Below are 15698 nucleotides of genomic sequence, written 5' to 3'. Positions count from 1 at the left end.
ATCTCCAACTGGCAGCCGGTTTTTAAACATGCAGTCTACATGCCACCGCGCACCTACATAACCAATCTATCAAGCCTAACCCAGACATTGCGTGCATATACTCCCGTATCACAGAGAAGGCCCAGGACGCAACTGTCATAGATGGCGTGATTGAATTGTTCCCTTGCACTGTCACCAAAGGGGCTATTACTTCAAATTAGCATACAAATTCAAACCAGGACAGATGGATTTGTCACATTCCAGCCGCCGTCTTCCTGGAAGATTGGCTGTGCTTGTGCTGCGCGATGGAGATAAGACACCTGTCGTGGTGCTGTTTGGGGGTGAAGGACCGGCGTGGGATGGGAGGAGGAGGAGAAGGAGGAGGAGGAATGAGTGGGTGGATGGATTTCCAGAAATGCTGAGGTGTTTTGCAATAAACTTTCTCTACCCCACGGTCTCAAATGATGATGAGGCACCATCCAGGACTCTGTGGGTGGCAGGAGATTGAGCTGCAGCGAGCTGGTGATTCACGCTGTTTGGAATGACGCCGAACAATACCTGCCTTGCTTTTTTTGTTGTTGTTGTTTTTTGTTTTCTTGTTTCTTTTTGTTTGTGTTTGCGACTTTCGGTGAGTCACAGCGCCTTGCAAGAGTATGGAAACCCCGTACAACACGTGTTTTTGGGATGTCATGCGACATAGGCCAAACCAACCAAAGGTACGCGCCAACCAAAAGCGGTGCGTACTTTTGGACTTAAATGAAAAGTATACGGTTTTCGGTCTTACTTCTTTTTCTTTCTTTTTTTTGCAAAGTTTTTATACTCAGCTCTTCTTACACATGACGTTGGATAAAGGATAAAACAATATCCCAAGCTTTCAACATCTCACCAATCATGTTTAATCCATTATTTGAGAATGGAAAAACCTAGGGACAACGGGAAACCAACCAACACATGGTCATCCACCTTAACTGAGATACCAGGCAGGGAGGGGATCAGTCAGAGAAACAACTAGAGACCTATAGTTACCCTAGCAGAGTGGCACAGAGCTCAGGGAGGTGAGATTCTATGTTAGAGGTTGCAGAGAAACTGTACATTGTGGTGGAAGTTCCATGTCTTGTAGATTAGTAACCAAAACCATTCAGCTAGTGCTAAAATGGGAAGAACACCTCATTCGAAGTCCAGACCTAAATTCAAATGAATCTGAGGCAACATTTCAAAAAACTGCCTCACAGAAAAGTTGGTAAAAATTTTACTATTTTGATGTCAAAAGCCGATGGAGTCGCTCTTCGGAGTACTTACTGCTGAGATTGCCATGAAACGTGATTCTCAAAGTATTAACCCGCGGGGCTGAATAGAAAGCAGATACCTCCATCCCTAGAATAATTGTAGAACATTTTGAAGAGCATGTTTCCTCCTTCTTTCCCCTTTAGAAGTGTGCACTCATTTGTGTCTATCTGACATCAAATGTATTGAAGCTTTAAAGGTCTGGGGTTGTTTTTTTTTTAACACTTTTGCAAGGCACTGACTGTGCTATCAAAACATAAAACATAAAAAGCTGTCTCTAGTCTGTAGCTAGGACTGCGAGTATTGATGCAGAGCAGCTGTAGGGTCAAATAAATTACATGCTTGGCCTCGAATAACCTTCACACTTTTAATAGCTTTGAAAAAAAAATACATGCAAATACCATTTTATTAATATTAATTATCCAGTATTAATAGGTGTTGACAAGGATGTCTGCGTGTACTCATTCATACAGGCCGTAATCGCGGCGCTCGCATCAGACACTGGAGAAAATACAGCTTGGAGACATAATGATTTTCATTTGTAATTATGGCAGCGTGAATCAATCGGAAGTACCGAGCATGAAAAACTGTTCTTACCTCGGGATCAATCCCATATAATTTCCAGATCAGCTCAGTCTAATGGCTTTTCTATTGGCCTGATTAGTCAGACGGAGACTTTTTGTGTCGCTCCGTGTGTTCCCGAGCAAAAGGCCGACCGCTCAGAAACCCGTTTCCCCAACAGTCAAAAACATCGGAGCACACTTGGTTGCTTGCTGACGTGGCACATTACAGAATCTACAGACTTAATTTAAAAAACAAAAAAACAAAAAAAAACAGTCCCAATGCAGGGTCTGGTGTCTCCGCCTGGCTACATCCAGACGCTACGGAGGTGTTGTAAAAATGCTTACTTGTTCATTTTCTTGCTTTATTCTTAGTTCATCAGTGGACAGTGGATGTAAAAACAGAAAAAAGAGAGAAATGCCTTTTTTAAAAGAAGAAATCACAGATCTATTACATTCTAACTGCATTTGCCTGTAGAATAAATTCAAAACAAAATATCTCTCAGATATTAGCCTTTGGAGTAAAGGACTTAAACTACATTGCAGAATACTATTACACTCCCAAGTCACATTCTTCGTACCACGAGGATTTGCAATGACTTTGACCAATTTTTAAAGCACAAACATAAAATGCTGTCATAAATTTGCAGCAGATTTTAATTGAGGTCTGAAAAAAGAAAGGAAGGATGGGTGCAAGTTTTAGCGACTAGGATAAAGAATGTCTGGAAATGAAAGCATTTTTCCATAATTGTCATATTTTTCAGTCGTTTTTTTTTTTTCCCCCACAGCCATCCAGACTTGGAAAATGCTTCAATCAAACTCTATGCATCTTGTTAACCTGATAAACACAATAAATAAATGATCTTCCTAAAGCTGCCAGAGCATTCAATTCTGACTAATTTATAGACCAATGAGCTTTTCCATTTGCTATACAAGGCAACAGACATCCAACTTTCACTATCAACTACTAAACATATTTTCTTTCTTCCTGAATAGAAAACAGAGCAAATTATGATTCTCTCAACCCGACGCCTTTACCTTCCACGTCCAAGAGGCGCCGGCCCAAAGCAGCGCAGCCTGAACAGGATCTGGCACAGCAGGGATTTTCACACCGATCTTGTTCTGAAACATTTGCAATTAACATTCCTCCTCAACTCCAACTGTTTCTCGAGCTATCAATACCCCACGTAAGAAGATTTAACGTCCCCAAAGAGGCAGGGAAAACGGGCTGGCTTTCACAGGTCGGGAAGTGAATGGATCTGAGCGAGCGAATGAGAAGTTCATGTGCAGATTACGCTTTAATTGTAATGATGACAGAGAGAGAGAGTTATTACAAATGCATTTTTTATTAAACGGGAACAGCTGACGGGAAATGAGATGAACATTACATCAAAATGCCGTTTAATTACATCTGATCAAAAGCCACTCTTAATACATTAATGCCGCTAAAGTAGCAATAAACAATGGGATGTTGAAATTCACATCGAGTATCATGCATCAGACAGAATGTTTCATTTTCTGATGACAAGATATTTCTAAACCTATTTAGCCTGTTTGCAATGATGCTTAAAAAAAGAAAAAGGTCCAGTAAATAAATATCCCACAGTTGATGAATCATGAGAAAGCATTTGGTGCAGTGAAGGGAAAACAAACAAACAAACAAAAAAAAAAAAAAAACAGTCACACTGTGTCCTTCGTGGGAATTAAAAAGACAAAGAACACTGAAACGAGTTCGCATTTACACTCTGTACTGCCGCAGCACACGCAGGCCTTCTTAGTACTGAGTGTATTCCTTGGATGAGAGTTTTGCAATAATATGCTCCAACTGTCTTTTTGCTTCACACTGAGGGAAGTTACTCATCTCGTAGTACTGCGGGGCAATTTTCACCAGCCTGGAAAAGAAGGCAAGTCAACAGTCACCAAATTGTCTCCCGTGTTTTCTTGTAGGGGAGAAAAAAAATAAATAAATTACGTTCTTCCATATTCACGAGGCGACTGCTGGAGCAAGCGCAACAAATTTGGAACGTAATTGTACGAGGTCACACAGGGGGAACAGAAACAGCTAAAAGGGTTGTTTCAGGTTAGCTGGTTGCTCAGAAAGACGCGCCGGTGTGACTGGCTTGTTAGTTTGGATCACATTTGTTGTCATATTTTTCAGTCGTTTTTTTTTTTTTATAAGGTATGCAGCACCTTGCAAACTTATTCATATCGATACTGTGAGATAGGATGAAAACGATACAAGGATCAAAAAACAAAAACTTCATGCTTCAATTTACAAGTTATCATAACTCAACATGAACAGAGCAGAACAGTGACATATTTACAAGCGATCTGAAACTCACCACTCGGGCTTGATATCTGTGCAGGTGCGGATGTAGTTCTTGGTGGTGAGGACGAACTCGTTGTAGAGCACCCACTCAGGTTTGTGGTCCAGCACAGTGGAGGGGTGCAGCTGCACCACCTGGTTGTCCTTTGCCGTCAGGTAATGGCCGGTGCGCTCAAGGTGAGCAACCTATTCGCAGAACAGACGATTATGAAGGAAACATCCAAACAAATTGAAATGACACTTTTTTAAAAATGTCTTTATTGTTGACCCGCATGGTTGGAAAAAGAGCAAGTGCTTGAAACCTATTTTTAAGCCCTCAAACGACTAATCCCACCACCACCACCCACCCTGCAGCCACTTGGTCCAGCCTCTGTGGCGGTCGTGATTAAACAAGGCAATCAGTCTCAATAAAGGCCTTTCCAAACAAAGATGTGATAACCAAACACTGTGAACCCTTGAACATGAGCTGCAAATTTGTCTCCGAGATAAAGGTTAATGTTGACAAATATTTCAATATTAGAACCATAATTCAACTTGTCAGGTTGCTTGTTTCACGTGGCCCTGAAAATGGCTTCTTGCAAAGCCACCATTTGTATCCCTGAGTAAGAGACAAATTAATAGGATTTCTTGTTATGTGGTTAAAACAAAACGGCGCTAAATGTGTGTGTGTGTGTGTGTGTGTGGGGGTGTGTGTGTGTGTGTGTGTGTGTGCTTGTAGCTCCACGCTGTGTTCTGCGAATATGAAAAACCTGTTTTTCGAAGGACCGACCTCAAAAAGGGTGAGCTTCAGGGAGCAACAAATGAATACTTTTAGCCTAAATACGATAGCAGCTCCACCAGACTGATAGCCGACCTGCATGAAGAAGCCGGTGACCAGCGCTTGTCGGATGTTGAGATAATAGTCTCTGCTGTTGAAATCGCCGCTGTTTCTTGGCAGGCTGAAGCGATCCATGATCCTCGACAGCTGCTGCCGGACGTTGTCCGCCGACATCAGCGAGCGGTAGTTCACAAAGTTATCGTAGCACCACTGGGTGGACTCGTGGTCTGTGACAAAGTGGCGGAGAGGGATTTGGAGAAGCAGGTTAGGCTCAAATTTTAATATTACCGAGAAGTTAATCTGCGGTTAATTTATTTGAATTATTTTGTATCTCTAATTTGCGTGTTATTAAAACCTCAAACTCTCCTCAAAATGTGAATACCAGATGCTATTTTTTTAAAAAATGTCTGCCGACTGTAAGTATCATCTCCATTTTGATCATATTTACCAAAATGGCCAATCACTGATGAGGGCAATATCATCCATTTATTTAAAGACTCCTTCACTAACCCAAGGACCACAGTTTGTTGATACTATGGTTTTATTGAAATATACATCGCCATTTTCAATACATTAGAATATGCATTTTAATGAGATTTTAATGAATGTGGGAACCTTTAAAGAAGTATTAAACATACTCTTTGTTTATGTATTAAAATTGGTCTGATCTATAATGTAATGTTTTCATTAGCAGTAAGCAGAAAAATCATCGCAATATACAGAAATAAAGTCTTAAAAACATCAGCTTGTATGCAATTAATCTATATAATATGGTTTTTAAAGGTTTTTGTGGATTTATTCATTTGTAACTAGACAGGAAGAGAGAGAAGACACACAGCAAATGCCCCAGGAATCGAACAGGGGACAATGACATTGACCAACCGCTGATCCACCTGGTAACCTTTGCGAACTTTTCAATAATACGATGCATTCTCACGTAAATGAGTGTAACACAGAAAAATAAACACATAACTTACTCTGCTTAAAGGCATGGTAAACGTTGAGTAACGTCATGTGGTCTCCGTCGATGTGGGCAAAGCGCATCTTGGCATCATCGGCCACCTTCTTGGCCTCCGTGGGTCGAACGAAGCACTGTGGGACTAAACAAGGTTGGTATGGGCCCCCCAGCCACCCACAGGGATAAGTTAAGCAAATCCAACAGAGGGAAGAACAAGGCCTCAAACGAGGCACAGTGCATTGCCAAGAGTTTTACGGGTGAACGGGAGAGGAGGGTCTAAGAGAAGGAAGGACGATGGGATTCTCCGTCCTCCTCCACAGTAAGCCTGGTTTTAGACGAGCTACAGCTAACATCTGACAACCAGTCCAAACAAGCGCACAATCTAACAGAACTGACTCAGTGGGGCTGTCTGGTTCTGCCCTTTACCCTCCGTCAATTTGCTCCTGGCCTGCTTAACATCGAACGTGCTTGATTGTGCCTTTAATGGATAAAAGCTGTGTTTATTGAGCCTCACGGTCGACTGCTGTGGCGGCGGCGGCGGCGTTCTCAGGTGAGCTTCTGCTGCTTGCTTTAATGAACTCAGCAAAAACCTTCCATCCTGAAACAGCTGCTTTAAGTGCACACCACGTCCAAACAGCTAGTTAAATCCATTTCCCCGCTCTCAAAGACCCTCACGCTCCCTTCAAAGGCGTCAAGATTCATCTCAATGAGCAGCATTCTGCTTTGGCAAGCCCGAAGTGCAATTACTGCCGTAGCGTGCTAGTGCTGCTCCAGCTACACCTATACATTTTGTACAGACATTTATTCCCTCCCCCCCCCACCACCCTTCTTGCTCGCAAACAGCTGACGCTACTGACTTTTTAGTCCACTTGCCTCGTAGTTAAGTTCTGAAGGCACACATGGCATGTATTCTAAGTGGCCTTAAACAACCAGGAAGTGGAGTTGAAACAATCAAAATTTGGCATTCATTTTTGGGTTTTTGCCATTTTTGAGAGCTACAATATAAGAGGGACATAATAATAGTATTGCTTCTAGCTGAACAAGTCCAATAATAGTTTTTAACTTTTCTAGGCAAGGTAAACGTTAGCTGGTGTTCCAGTTCCAGTCTTGGTATAAACGTTTATTACTGTTTTGGGAATCTGGACCTGAAAGCAGCCCTGCACATGTCCTCTGAGCTCTCTGGGTCAGTCTAGCCTCTCCTCACACGACGGGCCATCTCCGGGCATTACCTGACAGCATGGCGGTGATGGAGAGGATCTCGTTGGAGCAGTTGAATTCGCAGCTGGCGATGACCATCTTGGCGAGCTGCGGGTCCAGGGGGAACTCCGCCATCATGGAGCCCAGCTCGGTCAGGTCGCCGTTGTCGTTGAGCGCTGCCAGGTAGTTCAGCAGCTCCAGCGCTCGCATCAGGGTCTCCGGGGCTGGGGAGGACAGAGTGGGAGCGACGGGCTGTTAAAGTGCTCCGACCCCCACAGGCGGGAAGCACACAGGTGGCAGATGCAGACAATTTGCAAAACTGTCATTCTTTTCATCGCGCCGTTACCTGAAGAGTGCAATTTGAATCGACTTTCAAACGAAAATATGGCGGATATGATTAAAACTATCACGAGTGCAAGCACATATATTGCCAACATGTGGAAGCTAAAATGTGTGTTTCTTTCTAAATGTTACAGCAAATGACGTGATATGCATTTGTTCTATCTAGCGTTAACTGGTTGACAGTCCAATTAAACAAGAGAAAAATGTAGGGTTTTTTATATTATTTTATTAGTCCCAATTATGTAGTTCATAATGTGAGTCAGTTAATAAAGTTTCACAGTTTTTATTTTACTTTTAAATCGAAAGAATCCCATCTGTCAGTGTCTGGAGAAGCAGAATGCTTTTTTTTTTTCTTTTTTCTTTTTTTGAAGAACTAAACCTGCCCCTCAAAGGACCGGGAACAGAGAAAACACTTCCATCAACTGTTGTACTTTGAGCTTTAATAGAAGACAAATGCCTTTTAAGAAACGAAACAAACACTAAAATGGAAGCAGTTGGCAGATTTGGCAGCCAGATGCATGAGGTGAATCAGAATGAGATGGCTCCCGTTATGCGATGGCCAGAGTTACGTTCGACAGCGGCGTTTGCAGAGAAGCAATCATGGCAGAGCTCATTTTTCATCCTACACTCTGGCAATCCCAAACAACTAATGTAATTACAGGGGAACTTTCTACTTAATGCTTAAACACAAAAGGCTTCCACCGTTTGGTTAAAAGATTTTTCCTCCAGATGCAATTATTGACCTTTGGCTCCTCAGAGCTGACGCCTAATGACCAGTTGCATGTTAACTGAAAATTAGCTTCAAACACCGACTCTGGTGTTTGCTCACTTTCATTTCTCTCAAGTGCTTCTAAAAAAAAAAAAAAAAAAATTCAATTTCAAACAGCAGGGAGGTGGTTTTCTTATGATTAACAAATATTGATTTAGTCTATCAAAGCTACTTTTTACATTTTTTTTTCCTCCTCCTCCACACGGTGAAAGTCGGCCAGATTACTTACCATTCTGATGGCTTGTGTTGGGGGCTGAACAAAAGGTGAGAATCCGATTTCCAAGTACAGCTAGCAAGATGAACCAGCGTGGAAATTCAATCTAAATGTAACGCAACTCATCAGAAAGCAAACATCGACTGGCTCGACACACGAGAATCCGATGTATTAACCCGGGTTGAAATCAATGAGGCAAAAGGCTAAAGGTACACTGAACCAACGTCGGTTTTGAAAGGCGCATTTTGGAAATGTCACCAGGAAAATGAATTTGGCCCAGCAAAGTGCTGGGAGAACAAAGAACTGAACCGTTTTCTGAAATAAAAGTCCATCATAAGAAACAAGGGTGACAACACGGCAAACATACGGAAGACGACGCGAGACCAAAACTGAACTTTTTGGCCTATTAGCAAAAAATCCTACTAAAGTGCATAGAAATCCACATATGTACAGTAGAGGTTTATTGCATTGTTTATCACATATTGTGAAAATTTTCTTATCATGATAGGACTTTTGATTTATCGTTGGCTTGATCAATTTTAATTAATGATGCTAAATAAAACATAAAACTGGTAGTAATACGGAAAATGTTATTTTTTTTTTACAATTTTCCCCACTCTTTGTTCCATGAGAGCGTCAATAAATGTCGGCAAATTTATTGCACTATATGAAAAAGAAGCCAAATTTGTTCAATTTTAAAACGCCACCAGGTATTCCGTCTGATCAAGTCATGGATTCTTTTAATTGACACCGTTATTTACTGACTCAAACTTGAGCTATACCTTAACCATGTGAAATTCACGAGGAAAAGAGAAGGGCTGTTCCTTCCCGTTGAAAGAAAAGCAAGACAAACCAGTGGTCTCTCTGGCTTAGATGATAAAAACACCAAAACTCAAATCCAGCAATTAGTTTTCAAACATTACTAAAACATACCAAAATTATTATTAAAAACAGTTGCAGACAACAACAAAAAAAAAATGCAGCCCCATCTCTAAAGTTTTATGCAGTATATTTATCAACTCCTTCAGTCAATATTGGCCATTTTCCCAGCGAGAGACCTTCAGCGCAGCATATAAAAAGTGATCCACTGTAAATACATGCTATAAGACCTGTCTAGTAACTCTCAGACTTAAATCAGACTTCGTCTGCCACACCCAAGTAGCTCCTGCGACCAGCCTGTGCAGGAGCCGCTTCAGGAGAAACCTTCTGCCCCGAGTGGATCAAATAAATAAAAAGGTAATCCTGCCCCCTTTTCCTTCACCCCACTGTTCCCAGTTAAGACTCCGCCGACAAGGCCAATCCCGTATGTTGATGCGTACCTGCGCGTTTTTGTGAGGAATGCGAGCGTGGTGTTGGAGGTCAGTCACGTTTCGCTGAAGGAATATAAAGGGAAGGCAATTGCTAAGGTGATAGTGCTGCTATTGATGTAACCAATTTCATTCTCCAAATGGCGTTTGCCACAGTAGACGGGGAGAGATGGGTTTAATCTCAGAGGTGAGATGAAAACTATATTATGGCGAGAAAAAGGGAGGAGGGAGAGACGGAGGTTAAGGGGTAGGAAGAGGTGGGTGGTTTCTTCGGGAGGATCTCAAAATACATACATTAGAAAATACAATAACCCACCTGATACCTCAATTAGACACAAACTGTTTAAGACACAGTCCAGACGTCTTTCTTGGTTTATTAAAGAATGCGATAAAGCGCATAGGAGAGAGGCTCGGCTAATGATAATGTGCAGAGAAGCAGCATGAAGCAGACATCAAAGTTGTTGAGAAAAAAAAGTGCTGACAGTGATTTCTGGAGAGATGCAACTAAAACCACAACGTGAAAAGTTGTTAAATGCTTTCAGATGGAACTTTGCCAAAGCTAAAGCACGACCACGACCGTCACAGCCGGACTGTCTATGTGGAGACTTATTCCATCTGTTTGGGTCCGGTTCATCGTTTAGCTGGCAGGATAAATCTAAAATTGTAACTAAAAAGCTTGGGAGAAGAAAGTGTTTATCTGGTGTCCTCTGTATTATACAAATATTGCTCGAATCTAATGAAAAACCGCAGCATGCTGGCTCTGGGAGCGTTCGAGCTATCATAGTTCTTAAACCTTTCCCGCTGCGCCACATCACGCTACAAACTTTTTATCTGGATTGAACGAGAGAGATTAGAACAAAGTTGTGAATAACCACAAAGTAAAAGGAGCAGGATGCATGGCTTAACAAAACCAGTTTTATTCATCTGAAAAGTGTGGCATGTAATTGCATCCTTCTCTACCTCTTTGTTCCAGCTTAATCAAATCGGGCGGACAAGATCTGAACGGCAATTTTAAAGTCTTTCCGCAGATTCTTATGTTTAGCTTAATCCATCTTCCTGTTCCGACGGATTCAACTCAATCATGCCCCGTTAAGTCATGTGTCGAGGCGACTCTTGCTTAAAAATCTGTGTCGTCTTTAAACTAACCTGGAGGGTCCATGAAGTCAAAGTGCACAAGATCGTCGATGCCCAGTTTCTTCAGCTGCAGCACCACGGAGCCAAGATTAGACCTCAGGATCTCTGGATATGTGTTGTCCTGTGCCATTTAGAAAGGAAGCCCAGGGAACAATTTAAAGTGAATCAGACACAGTGATTACTACCTACTCATGAATCAGTCATATGTCAGCTTAAACAGAAAACAGGGAGCGTAGGGCATCTGAAGGGCTATTTAAAAAAAGAAACATTTCCATGCCACTAAGAGTGATGGGATAGAATTACCCTGAGGAAAGTGGAAAACTGGGTTTTAGAAGTTCATTTGTCACCGCGGCCATGTTGTTAACACATCTTAAGAAGGCGATTTAGAATCGGGATCCTGAAATCCAAGAGTCGTGAGAGCAAATTTCTCTACAGCTATAAGGTCGCTCTGGGGGATACAAGATGCTCGAGGCAACTGCAGAATGGCATGTGCAAGGAGACGTCTTGAGTTTATATTTCGTGTAATTTCAGTCATCTTAAAGCCACGCCGCTTTTCACCTGCATTTCTGTCCTGTAGGCTTTCTCCGTGTACAAGCGGAAACATTTTCCCGGGCGCGTCCGTCCGGCGCGACCCGCTCTCTGCTGAGCCGAGGCCTTGCTGATGGCGGTGACCAGAAGGGATTCCACTCTGATGCGTGGGTTGTACACCTGAGAGGGGAACAGAGAGAAAAGGCTTGAAATTATTTAACAGGGGGCGGGGGGAACAAAACAGAAATGCTTAAACTGGGGTAGCGCTGTTTTTTCTTTTTTCTTTTTTTAAAGAAAAAATTAAGAAAGTAACATCTAGCGCATCTACAAGATGATGACAAAAAGCTGCAGAGTGACACATGCGCCCAATTCGCCACGGTGAATATATAATCTTGTTTTGTGCCGAGTGTATGACTTGGCTTCAGGCTGGTGAAATGTCAGGGGAATAAATAACAGGCTTTTCCATCTTTGCTGCTGTCAGTTGTGCACTGCTGTGTTTATCTGAGGATTCTCAGGCAACAGACGCAAATGATCGGAGCAGATAAGGAGTTGCGGGGTGGCGGGTGGTGGGCGGGGGGAGGAGGGGAAGCTAACCTTTTGCTTGGCAAATCCGGGATCAATTACAAACACCACTCCGTCGATGGTCAGGGACGTCTCGGCGATGTTTGTTGACACGACGACCTGCGAACATGAGGACACATGATTTAAATGATCCACCCGAGGCGTCCGGAAAGACCGATGGGATCTCAGAGGTTGGATCTGGCTCGATTGACTTCAGGTACATGCGGTGCTGTTCCATCAGGTGAACAGCGCCGGGCTTTTTGCTTTCGGCTGGTCGTGGAATATTAAGCTGCAATTCTCAAACGTTCCCTAATTTTATAAAAACTGCAACCAAAGACAACAAGACGACTATTTGGTACTCAATCGTCTGTTGAAGAATAATTGGTACTCATTGAAAATGCTAACATTTTGCCATGTCATATCTGTGCTTTTTGATTGAAATGGTACAATAACTGAGTTAAAATAATTATTTTTTTACAATTTTTTTTTTTTTTGGTCAGATTCTCAACTAGAACTAGATCTGCACCTTGGCCAACACATGAATATGGTCTGAGACCTGCTGGAAGATAAACCTCCATCCAAGAACCAAATCTTTTTCAGACTTATTGGGGTTTCTCCCCAGACTCCGTCCATCTTTTCTTTACTTCCTTCTGTTTGACCGTCACATAAAATGCTAATAAAATACACTGTAGTTTTAAGTAACAAGACAAAAGATTTTAGGTCTAACATCATTTTTGCAAGTCAATTCTTTAGGCCCAAGAAAATATTTCACTTATTCTACAATGCAGCACCAAACAATATATATATTTTATTCGTTTATCATACCTCTTTTCTCCCCACAGGGAGGACTTGTGTGAAGCAAGTATTTCTTTCTTGATATCTGAAGCACCGCTAGCTAGGGATGCACCAACTGTGCCGACCTCACTGTTCATGACTTGCTCTTGATTTCTGCTGTGCAATGTTGGCACCGACAGCTTTACTTTGAATACAAGCTGAGGCAAAGGTTTGCTATGAGCTTAGTTTGGACATTTTTTTTTGGACAATTTTTTTTTAAGCCTTTTTGAAGCCTTCACGTTCAGCTCTGTGCTTTTCCATCGTGAAATTAGCAGCGTTCACTACAGGGCTGCATGATGTTGGGGAAAACCTGCGATGTGACAGTATTGGAGAAAGTCGCAATGACGATATAACTTGTCATATTTCCTCTTCTTCAGGTAGTAAAGTGATCTAAATTCAATATTTCTGCCTCAAAAAGGCTTTAAAGTTTAAAAGTTTAAAGTCATTTTACATCTGGACTCATCAGACCACATGACCTTCTTCCATGAGTCCAATCTTTATGTTTCCTTACAAATTGTAACCGTTTTCTCTGGTTAGCCACTGAATAGTGGATTTCTTAAGGGTACACAGCTGTTCAGTTGCAATCACTTGAGGTCCCTTCACATTGTGGTGTGAAAATGTTCTGACTTTCACGACTGCACATAGCCCTGAGTTACGTTGTTGTTTTCCTTCGATTTGATGTCACCAAACGTTTAAGCGCTCACCGATCACGGTGATTCGGGGCTTTACTTCCGACTGCATTTCTTCCTGAAAGCCAATGGTTCCCTGCTATCCTCCCAGTTGGTAATAATGCGCTGGCGAGCTCTCGACCCAATTTTAGTGGTTTCTGCATCATTTTCTCTGCTTGATGCCAATGAATTGATCCTTCTTAAACGCATCGACGTCTTTTCGGTGACCACAGGATGTGTCTCTCAACATGGCTGCTGAGAAATGAGAAGCTAACCGTTAAATAACTTTTACAATTGAGCTCCGGCCTTAAATACAAAACCTGCAAAAAATCCAACAGAAGGTAGTGAGAAGCAAGGATGAACGGCGTAAAGAAGATCAATACAAAGACTCAGATAGATGCTTTCATACTTCAGCGCAAGTTCTTCTTGCCATATTTACTCAAATCCAGTGTTTGCAAATAATGTTTAATTCATTTTAAGGTATAAATGTTGAGGTTGACATTAATTTATGGTGGGCGTTTCCATCGAGGTCAGTGTTCAGATGTTTGGATGGATGGATGGATGGAGGGGTTCTGGACTCATCAGCATCAATTACTAATTATTTCATCATTTTGTTGTCGTTAATGAATGCCATAATCCCAACTCTAACATCTAAAATCTTACAACTGCATTTGATAATGCAGTATTAAAAATAAATAAGACAGAGCTGCATCAATATGCTTTCTTCCTTTAAAAAAAACAACACAACCCAGACAGGGCGCTTTGCTGCTTTAATGTTAAAAGAAGAAACCGCAACTGTGGTAAACAGTGGCACGTTGGATGTTTTTGCTGTGAAGGAAATGTGCTAAGTCAATATCTTTTTTCGTTGCAAGAAGGAGAACAAGAAAGGAAAAGCAGCAGTGTGATGAAAAGCTGCTGGGGTTCCAAGAACATGACCAGTGGGAAAATCGTGAACCAGTTCCACGTAGCGGTTTCAAATCTACAATCGTCCCTTATAGCAAAGATGTGCATGGGAAATGACAGCTGAATCAAAGCAAAATTATCCAATGAGTCACATCACCCGGAGTCTGTTAGCTGTTGGGATGCATGCAAACAGGGGGTAAGAGGGAGAAGGCAAGGAAGATGAGACAGTTTCTGCTGCTCTCACGCAAACTTTGATGCTGCTGGGGAATCTTCTTTATAAATAACCCCGGAGACGGTCTGGGTTAGGAAACTCGATTAGATCTTCAATTTTTTTAACAGGACGCCCTGGCGTCGGTGCCGCTGCTTATTAAAAACAATGTTGCCGATTTTAGTCGTCTAACATGCAACCGAAGCGTAAACAAACCACAAAATTATCCAGGCGGACGTTTGACGGCTTCCGTCCGCTTTCTCGGTAGTCCTCATCATAAAACGGCGAGCGCAGAACCAAACATCAAGTGTAGTCTTTGCTGATACACGTCCACAGAACCAATTTTGCACACTTGACACACTTCCTTTGTAGCCGTGCCTCTTCAGCTGTCTTCAAGCCGAGAGCCTTGGAGACTTTTAAATCCCACCTTTTAAGTGAGGATTTCTCTGCAGCCTGAGAATGCCTGACTGTTTAGTTATTAATGCCAGAGACAGCCTTTCCCCCCCTATCATTCTGCCTCTGACCTCGAGTAATTCACCTGTCGAACGGCGCATTCCCCCTTAGTATTCAAGGCGGAAAATGAAGAGGTGGAAATAAACGCTGGGCAGAAACTTATAAAAATTGGCCGTTATATGCATAATTCTTGGCTGTCGAGATGTGAACGCATCCCCCTGACAAATTATCACATTTAATAACGATCAATCATAAAGGCTATCCACTAAGTAATACATCAGCTGCTCAGTTCAAAGGTAGATCATTTACTTTGGTCTAGTTTTATGGCTTTAGCGGCACCATTTTTTATTTATTTTTTCCCCAAGTGACCCATAGAAACATAACGTCGAAGCAAGGAATGGGCCGATTTCCATTTTAAAGTTGTACCAAGGCTTCAAAATCGCTGGAATTGTAAGTTATATCATTGCTGTGGTTTAAAGTCCTTCTAATGAGACATCAGGAAAAGCGTCTAAAAGAAGATTTCTACAAATCTGCTTTTTTTTGGAAATATTTCCAGTTATGTAAAAACACAGACAATATGTAAACAAACAAACAAACAAAAAAACCCACATTGTTTTAAATTAGGTAACACTGTTTAAAAACTACAGAGGCAAAAT

General features: G+C 41.9%; 1 protein-coding gene across 1 annotated transcript; it reads right to left on the bottom strand.

The window, feature by feature from the left end:
• Positions 1 to 3149: 3149 nt before the first annotated feature.
• LOC103143426 (pre-mRNA-splicing factor ATP-dependent RNA helicase DHX15-like) lies at positions 3150 to 12908 on the bottom strand. Its single transcript, XM_016675215.1, has 9 exons — positions 12802 to 12908; positions 12010 to 12187; positions 11446 to 11595; positions 10900 to 11008; positions 7154 to 7345; positions 5944 to 6066; positions 5003 to 5193; positions 4166 to 4335; positions 3150 to 3715 (listed from the first exon to the last, which is right to left on the bottom strand). The coding sequence occupies exons 1-9, from the start codon at positions 12906 to 12908 to the stop codon at positions 3598 to 3600; spliced, it is 1338 nt and encodes a 445-aa protein (XP_016530701.1). The 3' UTR covers positions 3150 to 3597.
• Between the last annotated feature and the right edge of the window lie 2790 nt (positions 12909 to 15698).

The sequence above is a fragment of the Poecilia formosa genome, unplaced genomic scaffold, assembly GCF_000485575.1.
Source record: "Poecilia formosa unplaced genomic scaffold, Poecilia_formosa-5.1.2 Scaffold111, whole genome shotgun sequence".
In the NCBI taxonomy this organism is placed as follows: domain Eukaryota; kingdom Metazoa; phylum Chordata; class Actinopteri; order Cyprinodontiformes; family Poeciliidae; genus Poecilia; species Poecilia formosa.
The sequence above is the reverse complement of the archived record's forward strand: the minus strand, read 5'-3'. Positions and strand labels throughout refer to the sequence as shown.